This window comes from Hemitrygon akajei, chromosome 1 (genome assembly GCF_048418815.1).
Source record: "Hemitrygon akajei chromosome 1, sHemAka1.3, whole genome shotgun sequence".
Taxonomy (NCBI): Eukaryota; Metazoa; Chordata; class Chondrichthyes; order Myliobatiformes; family Dasyatidae; genus Hemitrygon; species Hemitrygon akajei.
In genome coordinates, this window is record NC_133124.1 from 112,347,656 (window position 1) to 112,362,820 (window position 15,165).

The 15,165-nt window shown below is 41.5% G+C and overlaps 1 protein-coding gene across 2 annotated transcripts in view; it reads right to left on the minus strand.

Moving 5' to 3' along the window:
- abhd5a (abhydrolase domain containing 5, lysophosphatidic acid acyltransferase a) overlaps positions 1-15,165 on the minus strand; it is a 39,785-nt gene that overhangs the window by 24,226 nt on the left and 394 nt on the right. For both annotated transcript variants that reach the window (XM_073050120.1, XM_073050111.1), the window contains exons 2-4: positions 10,640-10,725; positions 8,470-8,842; positions 3,493-3,647 (exon numbers count right to left, since the gene is read on the minus strand). In XM_073050120.1, coding sequence (XP_072906221.1) covers positions 3,493-3,647; positions 8,470-8,842; positions 10,640-10,649 — 538 coding nt within the window. In that variant the 5' untranslated portion in view covers positions 10,650-10,725. The remainder of the gene's footprint in view (positions 1-3,492; positions 3,648-8,469; positions 8,843-10,639; positions 10,726-15,165) is intronic.

Below are 15,165 nucleotides of genomic sequence, written 5' to 3' on the forward strand. Positions count from 1 at the left end.
TTCTGCATCATGGCCACTGACAACTGTCCCTTGGGGTCTGGGATGGTCAGAGCGCACACACGGTCTGTGCATATGAGCAATGGAGACCAATTCCTCCTGATCGGCTCACCCAACACTCCTCTCATTCTGGGTTACTCCTGGCTCCCCACTTCACCCGGACATCTGGTTCACCGCTGAGTTGGGGAACCTTTTGCAGGACCACTCGCCTACAACTTCAGTTGACTTTATCCCATAAATATATGGAGATGGAGGAAACCCTCGACCTCACCAAAACTTCCACAGGACTTAACTATTGCCATCAGTAAAAGGGAAGCCAGCACCCTGCAACCCCACTTACCACATAACTGCGCAATCGACCTCCTCCCAGGTACTACCACCTCCTGAGGTTGTCTCTTATCCCTCTAACCTCCTGAGACCCAAGCCATGAATGACTATATCACTGAAAAGCTACAGCTCAGCTTCATTCACCCATCCCAGGTCCCAACCGGTGCAGAATTCTTCTTTGTCAAAAAAAAAATGGGTGTCTTCGTCTCTGCATTGACTACCATGGACTCATTAAAATCACCATTAAGAACCACGACTCTCTTGCCTTGATGGACAGCACATTCGAAACACTCCATGGGGTCCACTCCAAACTGGATTTATGGATTACATAAAACCCAATCCAGATCTGCCAGGGAATGACAGTGTTCATAATACCCACTGGCCACTACAAATACATAGTGATGCCATTTGGACTTTCCAACAGTCCAGATGTTTTCCAAGCCTTCATTCAGAAGCTCCACCAAGAGACGCTACACAGGTAGGTGTTTGGTTACTTCGACAACATCTTCATCTTTCTCCAAGAACCCCAAACCACAACTGTTCAGTCCTTCAGCGTCTCCTCAAAATCTGACTGCACCGCAAGTTAGAAAAATGCCAGTTCCACACCCCAGTCATCTCGTTCCTGGGTAGCATACTTTCACCCCCAAGGGATAACCATGGACACAGAGAAAGTGCACCATCGAATTGCACCAACCACACGCCCTCAGCTTTAGCACTTCTTGAGCATCTTCAACTTCTATTGTCATTTCATCAGAAACTACAGCCAAATTAATCTCCTAGCTGATGGACAACCTGGTTTGCTGCCAAGGACCACATTTTTGTGTAGCTCAAGAGACGCTTCCCCACCGCTCCCATTCTCCATTTTACATAGTGCCATTATAGAGTAGGAGACAGGGAGTTACTCTCTAATAAATAGGCCTTGGAGGAATGGAGACATTGGCTGATGGGAAACACCGAGTCTTTCCTGATCTGGACTGACCACCAGAACCTCAAATCCATACAATAAACCCATCAACTCAACCCCTGTCAGCCTTACTGGGTCCTCTTCTTCAAACAATTCAGCTTCACCATCTCCTAACATCCCGGTACCAAGGACATAAAGTCACGACAGTTTGACCCAACTAAAACAGAGACCTACCATCAACCCATTATTCCAACCTCTCAAATCCTCATCTAAATTGTCTCGGACCTTGAGAATAAGATCCACCAGGCCCTGCAGCATGAGTTTGTCCTACCCGACACACCTGACAACCATATATACAATCCGTCGGCTGTGCATTCTGATGCACTCCAGTGGGCCCACTGCTCATCCCTCTCCAGACATACGAAACATCCTGGATTTTCTGCAACACTCATTCTGGTGGCCTACAATGACCACATGTGTGTGTCAATTCATCACTACCTGCCCTCAGTGTGCCCAGTCCAATCAGCAGAGCCTCGATGACCATGGTTCCCTACCTTCATGGATTCTATCACAGATTTGCCACCTTCTGATAGGGCCATGCTGATCTGACAGTGGTGGTCCGGTTCTCCAAGGCCCTCATTGCCCTCCCCAAGTTTCCATCAGCTATGGAGACAGCAGATCTGGTCTCCAACATGTAGTTCGCCTCTACAGCTTCCCTCGGGACATTGTGTTGGACCAGGTCTCCCCCTTCTGGTGAGCATTCTGCTCCCTCTTCCTCACTAAAGTGAATTTGTTCTGTGGCTATCATTTCCGGACAGTCAGATGAAACCAATCAGTAAGTGGAGAAGTTTGTATGATGCTTTGCTGCCCCTAACCCTTCCACGTGGAAGAAGCGTCTGCTCTGGGCCAAAATGTCCCACAATCTACACACCTCCTCTGCCATGGGTAAGTCACCTTTTCACACCTTCCAACCCCCGTTGTTCTCTGCAGAGGACCCCACCGTGGAGGTCCAGTACACCAGAGCCCTGGTTCGCGGCTGCCGGAATACATGGAAGTCTGCATGGAGGGTCATCCTAGCCGCCAACTGCGCCTATTGCCACTAGGCTAACCATAGTCAGTGCCCAGCTAGACTACTCCGGCCTGAGGACAGTATCTGGCTGTCTACCCAAGATCTTCCCCTGTGCACCAACTCCCACAAGATCTCGCCCTGGTACATTGATCCCTTCAAGACCAAACATTGCATCAGTCCACTCACTTATCATCTCCAAACAAGAGAAAATCTGCAGACGCTGGAAATGCAAGCTATACACACAAAATGCTGGAGAAACTCAGCAGGCCAGGCAGCATCTATGGAAAAGAGTATAGTCAACGTTTCAGGCCAAGACCTTACCATATCCAGCTGCCACCGTCCTCAGGATCACACCTAACTTCTACGTGTCCTGCCTCAGGCCCGTTGTCTGTGGACCACTCTATCCATCTGAACCTGCACCTCTGGAACCTAGGATAGTGGAAGTGGTCCAGTGTACAAGTTCACTGGCTGATGAATTCACACCACCATGGATGGAGTGTGCAGTACCTGGTCAACTGGGGAGTGTAGGACCCAGAAGCGAGGTCTTGGGGGCTGTCCAGTTATATCTTGGATCCATCGCTCATCGATGAGTTCCACCAGACCCATGCAGATCATCCTGGGCTGTTAGGCTGAGCCGTGGGGGAGGGGTGTCCTAGCAGGCCTGCCCTTGCTGACATCTCCAGCCTGTACATGCAGACACCTCCCATTCTCTATCCAGCCTGTCAGATTCATTTGCCACTTGTTCTAAACTCATCACCTGCAGCCTATTTAACCCCAGTTCTTATCCACAGTACTTGTTCACTTATCAAATCAGTAGGCCTCAAACAGTTGCTCCTAGCTTTCACTCTCTCTGCCTGAAGTTTAACTTGTTGCCTGTTGTGTTTAGTATCTATTCTCTTGTTTTGAGGCCCTTTGAGGCTTGCTATTTTGGTAGTCTACTATTAAAATTATTGTTCTCTGCTGAATTGTCTCTGCTGCTCTGCTTTTGGGTCAAGCCTCCTCTACATTTCTTGACAGTTTTTAGTCAATTGTATACTCATGCATATGACAATAAACGCAATTTGACAAAAATAAGTTAAATTATACTTAATTATACATAAATTACATTTTTAAAACAGTAACCAATGGCACTATTTTGACCAATAGCGGATTTGTTATTGTACTATTCTTTTGATTTAACAGTTAGTCTTCTTACCCAAGGGCCCAGCCAATCTAAGGCCAGCTAGTGGATTGAAAGGACTCATAATTGCACCCAGGGCTTTTATCCACAATGGCATTGGTTGTTCCTGCTCACTGTGGTTTAGTCGCTCTGGAAATCCCCATGGCTCAACAAGAATGAGGTGCTTCACCCTGAAAGCAACATACAAGTTAAATGTATTAATTGTTATATATCACTACCAAATACCCAAGTCATTGGGTACATTTAAAGCAGAGGTTGATAGATTCTTGATTTGTAAGGGTGTTAAAGGTTACGGTCAGGGAAAAAGGCAGGACAATGGGGTTGACAGGGATAATAAGTAAGCCATGATAGAATGGCAGATCAGACTTGATGGTGTAATTCTGTTCCCATGTCTTATGGTCTACTACTGGTTTAACTCACATGTTGATTTCACTGAAGGTAACTGTGGTTTAAAAAAAAACTTGCAATGGTCACTGAGAAAGGAAGTCAAATGATGTAAACTGCTGAAGTAATGTCTTCTATGCTTAATCAGTAACTTCCCTGGAGTTAAGGATAACGTACTTCCCCTCCAATTTTTGGGTACTGAGGTAGCTGATGAAGCTGACGTGGGGTACACAGAATCTGGTACTGATGCTTGGAAGCTTGCAAGGGAGGTTATGACCTCTTCTACTGTTTTCACTGTGAATTTGCATGCTCCTGCCAAAATAATTCAAGATACCCATGACCTTTCCTTCTCCTTTTTAGTTTTCCAGGGCCATATGTCTGTGAGGACATTACACTATTTTAAGAACATCAATGAATTACTTCTCCTGTCTATGTGTCTTTCAGGATACTATGTCTGTTTTGGTGTCAGGCAGGCAAAGGATATGACTCACCATCAGAGCTAAGATGGGACAGTGGCTGCTAAATGAAATAAAGGACACCAGTACTGAAGATATTGACCTGGGAAAGGATGTTAAGAAAAACTTTCTATTCCCAATTGTGGATCTGAAGGATTCTGCAGAGACAGGACAACTGGTATTTCTCCACTGGTAGTCCACCTCCAAAATGTACTAGAGTGCAGTGATCACTGCTTCTCACCAGACTGCAGCTTTAGTGACTTTTTAGAGATCTTTTTCTTTGAAAATACTTTTCTTCAGATAACCAAAGAATGTGCTTAAACAGTTGAGGCAGTAATGAATTTCACAAACACAAGAGCAGCTGGCTTGGCTGAGAAGTGGCTCCCAAGGTGTGAAAAGTGATCCACATTTTTCAGGTCTCATCACTTTTAACCTCATCATCAGAGGTGCAAGATTCAAGATTATTTATCACATGTACATCAAAACATACAGTGAAATATGTTTGCATTAACAACCAACATACCCTTGGGTGTGCGTGGGGCACACCCTTGCAGATTAGTATGGGTTATTTATTTTATAAATGTTTCATAACACCACTGAACTGTTCCTACCACCTACAGACTCACCTTCAAGGACTCCTCATCTCAGGTTCTTGATTTTTATTGTGTATGTATTTATTATTATTATTATTCTTTCTTTTTTTCTCTCCTTCCTTACTTGCAGTTTGCTGTTTGCTTTGCACGTTGGTTGTTGTCCGCCCTGTTGGGTGTGGTGTTTCATTGATTATATTGTGTTTCTTGTATTTACTGTGATTGCCCACAAGAAAATGAATCTCAGGGTTGTAAATGGCGACATACGTGTACTTTCATAATAAATTTACTTTGAACTTCTGAACTTTGTTTAATGTAAAGCCCATCCTTGTGTGTTTCAGTACATACGTTAGCAAGGGTGCACAAACTTAAGTATCATCTGTGCTATAGCTTGATGTACCAGTTATTGAGGTATTATTACTGTTCACTGTTTAGTACTTTTACAACTGCCTGCAGCATAACTATGATAGCACTCAGCAACCTTTGGATAATACCAATTTGTTGCATTTCAAGTACTAGTTTTTTTTTCAGGACTGGACTTTGTCCGGTACCACAAACAGTAACATTTTATGATAGTTTCTAAAGTTCTACCATTCATTGTATGGAAGATATGTTTCTTGATTTTGTCCCTGAATTGATAAGATGTAAGACTGAAAGCTTGATTCAGATACGTCAATAAAGGAGTCAAAGATAAGGGAGCAGAGTTAATGACTGGGATCAAAGGTGGCAACACTCATTCCCAATATTCAGCTGCATGATGGTGACTCACCCACAACTGGATAGCAAACAAATGGAATAGTTAACAGGTTCAAGATACATGAAGGGGAGTAGGAGCTGGATAATGCAATTGTCTGTGTGTTAGAATGTTGGTGTTACAATGGGACAGCATACCAATGAGTGGAGAAGAAAGCCAGGAATTAAAAATGTTGTTGTTACAATTAAGGAAAGCGAAAAGTAGTATTTCTCAAGATGCAATTTTGATAGGCAGAAAATAATATTTGTAACTTTAACTGCCCCTCATATTATGAAACTCAAAGATGCAATTATTTTATTTTACCCTTCTCCCAAACCTCTCATCCTCAAGTTATTTACAACTTTCTGTTTTTTCTCCCTCCCTAGCTAAACTGCAGGATTTTGTTAATGTGCCAGTAAATAATTCATTATTTGCCTAATAGTTATCGATTATAGTTATACCAGATATTTTCCCCTCTTCTTTCTCATGCTGCACCTAAAAACATGCCTGCCTAGACCACTTCTGCAAGAAATAAGCAGATCTTTTAACATGTAGGCAGGTCATTTAGTGTGCCCTGGTCTAATTAAATGACAAACTCCAACTTTAACACCAATCATAAGCATCAAGAATTTCCTCCTGCCTTACATTACTTTGTGATACGAAAACAAACCTGCATTCAAAATAGTTGAATGCCAAAAATCTTAGCAAAAATCTGAAAGCTAATCATTTTTATTTTGAATGTATTTTTCTAACTTCACAGTTCACTGATGTCTTCCTCAGGCAAAAAGAGTTTGTCAGTGGGTACTAGAACTCAGGTCCTTTGCTAACAGCACAAGTGACAACTTTAGGTAGAGTTCCAGAAGAATACGATCGCAATACCACCCAACATACAATGTAAAGCAACTTGTAGGTATACATTGCAACAATAAAACCACAAACACTGAACTGATTCCTGGGATAAGGGGGTTGAGGACAGGTTGGGTAAAATGGCTGATGATTTCAGTAAGTTATACAATATTTTGAAAGGTATTGGCAAGTTAGGTGCCAAGAAGCAATTTCCTCCAATAACAAACTCTATAAATGGTGAGGGTTCACTGTCAGATGTAGCGTATTATAAAGAATGAAACCGATAGACATTTGGACACAAGGAACCACAGCTGGACAGACAAGAAGGTTTATGGCATAGGATCAAGTATGGTCATAGTTACTGATGAAGCAGGCGTGTAGGGATACAAAGTCTACTCCTGATTCTACTCATCTATGCTCCCTTATAAACTTTCATTAGGTTCCACCTCACTCTCCATTACTCCAGAGAACACAACCCAAGTTTATCCAACCTCTACGTATAAGAAGAGGTTTGACAAAGTTAGGTGATTTCTCTGGAGCTGCAGAAGCTGAGGGGAGATCTGATAGAAGTTTAGAAGGGGCATAGACAGAGTAGATGGTCAGTATCTTTACCCCAGAATCGAAATCTCTAATACTAGAAGGCATTTAAGATGGGTGGGGATAAGTTCAAAGGAGATGAGTAGGGCAGGCTTTTTTAAAAAGAGTGATGGGTGCCCGGAATGCACAGCCAGGGTTGACAGTGGAAACAAATACAATTGAGGCATTTATGATGCTCTTAAGAGGCACGTGAATATGCAGTCCATTGTGAAGCAAAAGTGAATAGCTCAGTAGGCTTTTAATTACTAGCTTAATAAATTCAACACAACATCTCGGACCAAACAGCTATACTATTCTGTTAAGAATCACGTATGGTGATATTAAGAAATGACAAAAGCTAAGTTTTAAGGGATACCTTGAAGGAAGAGAGAAAAAAATAAAGGGTTAAGGAAGGAATTCTAGACTTTAGGGCATATTCAGCAGAAGGCATGGCTGGTAATGTTCAAGCAATTAAAATAGGGCTTGCTGAAGAGGCCAGAACTGGAGGTGTACAGAAATAAGGAAGTTACAGCACTGGTGAAGATTGCAGATATGAGAGGTGAGGCTGTGAAAGGAATTGTAAATAACGTTGTGAATTTAAAAATCACATAACTATCCCCAGCAATTAATGCTCAGATGAAAATTCTAAACCAACTCCCAGAACGATGTAGTCCAAACATCTGATAAACATTTTAGATGTGCATTTTTAACAGGGAAAATTGGTAATCATTTTCTGAATTGTGTAATTCACTACAGAATAGAAAAACTTCCATTTGAATGCAAATGAAAGTTTACTGTGGTCAATACTGGGCAAGATTCTGCATAAATCTGCAGTCTTCTCACTGACAATGCAGATAACCTGTAACCATGAGCTGAAAATGAAAGTAATCTGACGACAAATGACTAGGAAAGAAGGGAGACCTGAATGTGTTCACTGGGACTGAAGAGAGAGTTGTAGCCCAATAACCAGAAATGTAGAGGCCAGTGGTGCAGTAACTAGGAATGAGGAGATGTCAGTGACAGTGATTGAGAATGAGAAGCCCACACTCAGTGAGTGGGAATGAGGTAAGGCCAGTGAAACAGTAACAGGAAACGAGGTGAGGCCAGGGTGTAATGATTAGAAATATAAGGGAACCAGCAGCCCACTAAGCAGGAATGAGAAGAAACCCATGGCTACTTAACTGAGAATAAAGTGGAACCTTAAATCGCACTTCTGGCAGAAGTATCTTGTCAGTTACAATCAATAACAGAATGTATCAATGAAAAAAGGATTATTATTTCAACTTTTGAACTAATAGTGATTAACTATTAGCTTACTGCTTATGTTAACTATTTACTGAATCCTTCAACTCTGGCTCTTTCTACTAATGCTTCCAAGCTGTTATTTTCCAAAATATTTGCTACCTACCTTTGCGGATACTTAATTGTATACGCTGCAGCCAAATATCCTCCAAAGTTGTGTCCCAATAAAATCATTTTCTCCATTCCCAACGTTGCCCTCCATTCCTCTATAGACTCCACAAACTGAGTTTCTGCCACTTCAGAATCACTGCTGAAACATGGCCTACTACTTTGACCAAATCCTACAAGGTCAAAAGCATATACAGTGCGCTGAAGGCTGAGGGCATCAAAGTTTAAGGTCCATAGTCCAACACCCCCTCCAAATCCATGAATCAGAATAAGTGGAGTTTTGTTATGAATATCTTGACCGAAAACTAATGTCCAAATCTTGTTGCCATTTGGTAACGAAACAAAATCTTTCGTAAAATTATTTCTGACACCTGCGAAATAAAAAAAATTTAAATCAACCTGATTTGCTTATCTCAGCACTTTTTGAATTAACATTTGACACGGTGAGCAGTACAACTTGGATTCAGATATTCAATTTGATCTAATTTAGTCCATTAAAAACCTATTAGACCCAATGTCCTTCTGCATACTAAACTCAATTAGTAGTGGTGGATAGGTTTTAGTCATTGCAACCAGTGTGCGGTCATCTTGGTTTAGTTCCCTAGAAGTACAGTTCCTTAGTGCTGTGTCAATGCCTCTGATCTCAATTTGTGTGGGAGATATTGAATTCCTTAATGTAAGAAAATTTCTCTGTATGCCTTTGGGAGATATAAAAAGGAACCTACAACTTGATTCTTCTGAAACTCTCAAGGCTAATTTAAAATTCAGTGAGAGGACAAAAAGATGAACTAAACAAGTTACTGAAGGAAAATTCTGGACATTTTTATGTGTATTAATTCAAAATATCCATGATATTCCAAACATCACAGTAGTCTAGATCTGTGGTACAATGAGGCTACTTTCTTTTAAACCAGTTCAAATTTAATGTTTGTCTTTGTCCTTGTCCTTCCCCCTTATCTTTCTAAACAAATGGTCAAAGTTTTTGATGTTTAGGTGGTATATAACAGAGACATTGTAGATCACTTTGAAATGTGTGTTTTCAGTGGATTACTTTTTCAAACAATATCATGTCTTTATGTTCAGTATGAAATTCTTAAAATAACTTAAGCAAACTTCAGATAATCATGCATTCCTATATCTCCACCAATAATTCTGCAGATGCTAGAAATTTGAAATTACAAACTGAAAAATACTGCCAGGTCAGGCAGTTTCTGCGGAGAGAGAAAAAGAGTCAACATTTCAAGCTAGAAATGAAATGTGCCTGAAGTAGCAACACAGAGGGTTTGGTGAGTCAGCATTAAAAGTAAACAGTACATATACAGTATGTTACCTCGAGATTCATTTTCTTGCAGGCATTTGCAGGAAGAAATACAACAGAATTTTAAGAAAAAACTTTACATAAACAAAGACTGACAAACAACAATGTTCAAAAAAGGCAAACTGAGAATAAAAGTAATACAGAGAACATGAGTTGTAAAGAGTAGAAAGTGAAATCTGTAGGTCATTGAATCAGTTCAGAATAGTGGTTATCCACGCTGGTTTAAGAGCCTGATGGCTGTTGGGTAATAACTGTTCCTGAACCTGGTGGTGTGGTATCCAAGGCTTCTAAAATTCCTCCTGCTGGATGATAGTTGTGAGAAGAGGGCATGGCCTGGATAGTGGGAGTCTTTGATGACAGATGCTATTTTCTCAGGAGCACTCCATGCAAATGTACACAATAGTGAACAATGAGAAAGCCTGTGATAGAGAGTGGAAACCAAGAGAGAGTTGGGTTGAGGAGACCAGATTCCCAGCTACAATTCCTTGGAGCTGACCAAACAGTTGCTGTGACAGATGTTACGGAGGCTAAGGTCTCTTTTGTTTGCAAATGTAAATATTTGATTAATTCTTCCCAATTTCCCTTCATCTCTACCCTATCAGAGGTATTATTTTCTCCAGCTCTCCCACTTCTCTGCAACGTAAAGCACGTTTGCTTTCTAAATAGATTTTTAGTTCTAAATATCATCAATCTGTAATGCTGACTCTGTCTGAAGGTATAACTAGCACACCAGATAAATGCAGTAGAACTTACTACTTTTATGTTCTTAATCTTTTCTGCTTTAAGTGCAGACTGCATAAAAAAATTAAGACTACCAAATAGGCAGGGATGTTTAACAATTGTTCCTTACCCTGTAACATCTTATTCTCTGCATCCTTGAGAAGAGATATAGATGTGGGACACCAAGTTGGCAGCCAATTAAGAAGCCATCCTAACCTAAAAAAAACATTGAGAGAAATGAATTTATCAAGCATTCTGAGCACTTCACTGTTAGGCCTTTATTATGCCTCTGTTGAATGGAATATAGAAGGTCATTGGCCAGTACTGAGAATCAGCTCTGCCAGTATTTGCAGCAAATCAAGCAACCCAGCTAGCTGAATTTCCAACTTCCACTGAAAGCCACAAGGAATACTGCAAGCACAAAGCCTCAGGCTTCTTGATTTCTTTCACTGCAGCTGGGCAGCAACCTCTCAGTAACTGTAGCCTGGAGCCTCATCTGCATCAGCCTGCTCATTCACATTCATAGCAATTTATTAGATCCCCATACAAAGGTAGTCAGGAGTCCACAAATAGTTCAAATATGGAATAGATGAGGCATGTCACCAGAGGAAAAAAAATCCTCAGAAATGGTTTGTACTTCATGGTTCGTGGATAAGCAAGGAAGTTGGATATGCATTCACAATGACCATATGTAAACAATCACAGACAGAACAATTCGTTCCACAGCCCAGCAGTCTCTTGGAATAAGCAAGATGGTAGATTCAAGCTCTTTCAATGTGGAAGGTATTGCTGCTTCCAAATAAAACCCTTTATCAAAGTCAAAGTACATTGACTATCAAAGCATGTATACTGTATACAACCTTGAGATTCACCTCCTTACAGGCAGCCACAAAACAAAGAAACCCAATAGAACCCATCTAAAAGACCATCAAACGCCCAATGTGCAGGGAAAAAACCATGCAAACAACAAAAGCAAGCAAGCAACTGAAGTTCAGGGGAGTGAGTAAGTGAGTACACAGCCATGAAGCCAGTCAACACTGCAGCCGATTCAGGAGCCCATTAGTAAACCTTGTGTAGCAGCGCCTGACACCCTGACCTTTTCAATCTGGCCTGGTGCTTAAATCATCCAAGCCTCGGGCTGTTCCTTTCTCTTGGACCCATCCAGGATCATGTTACTATTCCACAATCTCCTGCTGGTGTTGGTACACTAAGTGTACTCTGACTTCCAAACACATCACTCTGCTTCCATTCCTTACAAGCTATTTACTCATTAAAAACTTAGAAACCCCAAATGAGGTTTGCAGTATACCAGCAGATTTGCATCACAGGTAAGAGTCAGAGACAATGAACAGGCAGGACAGTCTATTGAGGATTACCAATCATAAACTGGCTAAGTCCTGGTTACTTTAATCAACAATCACAGTCCTGAGCCCACTGTACATATTGAATATTGAATCCATCTCTATGTCCCACAACCTAAAAACAAGTATTTCACTCATTCTTACTAGACATACCTGGGATATAGACTATTCACTTTTCCAACCTCACAAAAAGTGACAAACAGCATTTAACTTCCTCCCACTGACCTATACAATACAGCATGATCCCAATAAAAAGGGTCTTGCAATGAAACAAGATGAAACTAACAGCCATTTGCAAAGACACTTAATTCTATAAGAATATTAATCTAATCTAAGCATATAAAATTAATGGTAACAATTGTATTCCAGTTTGAATTAAAGATTATATTCAGGGTGTCCAGTCCATGTCCACTCTTTGTATCAAGGGAGCACAATCCCAGCTGATAACACTGGAGATTATACACTCTCTTCCTCTCCCTAGGTCATTGTGTACATTTATAATAATGCATTCACACCCAATAATTTAATCTAACTGTGCATATTAAACAAGAATAATTTAGGGCCCTACTCTCTGGCTATTACTGTGAATTATATAAAAGTAATATGCTGGAACTTACACTGCCTATTAAACACAGGAAATGCATTGAGTCCAACTCACTGAATCCATGGTATATTACGTACAGGATATTCTCTTTGCTGCACTCTGTATAATACTCTATGCAGGGTGTATGCTCAGTCCCATTCTCTGGGCTTTACCGTACATCATATTCACAAGATGCACATTCAGTCCCACATGTTAGGCATTATATATAAGATGTATATTTATTTCCATGCAGTGGGTAAAATAAATTATATATATTACAAAGGGTTAATGCTTAGTTCTGTGCTGTGGGTATTACTCTGTAGTATGTCAAGGACACAAGATCATTCTCACTTTAGGTAATATTATATGTTGTATAGAGGGCAACTTCTCATGGTGTCAGAACACATTCCATACAATCAGGAAAGCTCACCAAGGCCTCTGCTTTCTGAGGAGGCAGAAGCGAGCTGGGCGATGCACATCTATACTCCTATCACTCTACAGATGTGCAATAGAGAGCACCCGAACATGCTGCATGGCTGAACGGCATGGAAACTGCACTGCAGCGGACAGGAAGACTCTACAACGGGTAGCCAAAACTGCCCAACACATCACCGGCATCGGCCTACATACCGTCAAGGACATAGATCGTGAAAGGTACCCGAAAAGGACCAGTAACATCATGAAGAATCCAGCCACTCTGCTCATGGACTGTTTGTGCCACTCCCATCAGGAAGGAGGCCACGTGGCATCCACACTAAGATCACCAGATCTGGAAAATTAGTTTCCCCAAGCAGAAAGGCTGATCAGCACCTCCACGTTCCCCAACACCACTATGTTACCATTTCCTGTCAGCCACTTTATGGAGACACTCCTGTGTCTAGCGTCACTTTAAGTACATACAATCAATCTTTCTTTATAAGCTATCGTATTCATTTATATTTATTACGTTCTTTATCTTATTGTTTCTTTTTGTGTTGCATCAGATCTGGAGTAACAATTACAGTAGATCCCGGTTACATTGAGGCATATCGGGATCAGTACATTTTAGTTTAATTAAGTGGCTGCCCTATTCAGCCAGTTTCATGGAAGTAGTTAAAAAGGTATAAAAAAGACAAGCTACAGTTTAACTGAGTAACAAATTAGGTACTTAAATGAACTACAGAGCAAATGAAACACTACCAATGCTATGGGTAGTTGTCTGTTGTATCGGACAATGGAAACCTGTGTGGGAGTTTTATCTGGAAAAGACACTGGGGCAGTTCCACTTTCTCAACCTCGTTAAGTCCAAGTCCAACAGAATAAGTGGACATTACAACCGGGGAATTGCCTGGTTGCAGTGGGTGACCACGGCTTCTGTGCCTCGTCATACCCTTCGCTCTCCACGTATCATTGTAGAACTGCCTTAACATAACATTGAAAACATAGAAAATAGGTGCAGGAGTAGGCAATTCGGCCCTTCGAGCCTGCACCGCCATTCAGTATGATCATGGCTGATCATTCAACTCAGAACCCTGTACCTGCTTTCTTTCCATACCCCCTGATCCCTTTAGCCACAAGGGCCATATCTAACAGCCTTCCTGGCTGTTGGATCTCACCCTAGATCTCATCCGCCCAGTCTGCTGGAGCTGACTTCCTATGCTAGGACAGGCATGTCCCTATCTTCCCGGAGTATATGACCTGCCAGCTACCCTCACCCAGTTTAGCCCGCCTGTCGAAGCGGTACGTCAGGGTGTGGATGCGGTTGCATGCAAGACAACTACATGGAGTACAGGTGAGAGCTGAGTGTCCGGTGGGGTCCAAAGGTAACATCCAAGGTCATTCTCATTTCCTTCAAATTCTTCATAGTTTACAACTTGTTGAAGTAGTGAAATTGTTTCATTTTCACTTCTGGCCGTTTATGACATTTCCAAATCTGAAAACCATAGTGAGCAAAACAGCTCTGAATTGCCTTACTGCTTATTTCTCGCCAACTATCAGTGACAAAAATCACTGCTTTCTGAACACAAACACACGCAACGGATGCAATTTAAAAACTGTACACTCTAAGCACGGTGTCTAATGGCCACACACCACGTACGTGACTCACACTGGTTAGAGTATGTTCGGCAAGAGTCTCCTGCCCCAATTAAGCAGCCTATAAACAAAGAAAGTCACAGCCATTTTCTCAGTTTGTTTTTGTTCTTTAAGAGTTGTCCCAAATAAACGGCTGCCCTGATTAACCGATGGCCCAATAACCTCAATATACTGTATTTCATTTTCCTTTAGACTTGTGTACTGGAACTGATATTAAACAATCTTGACTTTCTTGTACGGAGTAATATTGTGTACCTTTATAAAAGCTGTCACTCTGTGGGTGTTCCTGTTACGTAAAGATCATATGCTAAGAACCAATACGTGAATTATACAAATGCCATGAGCTCAGTCTCACTCTATAGTTCTCTACACAGTTGATTCCACAGTACGGCTGTAAATGATGTAAACAGCCCAACTCTCTGTGTTACTGTATGTTATAAATGCCAGACCAGATCTGTGTATTACACAAATATCGTTTGTACAACATTGCTGTGTACCATATACAGTAACTCGGTGTGGTAACTGTGTTATACATTGCTAGTCCCACTCCATCACTGTACACGGTGTAAAGGGCGTAGGCTCAGCCTGCGCCACCGATCACGAACATCTGCCGCCCGCCCCTGTAACCGCAGCCCCGCC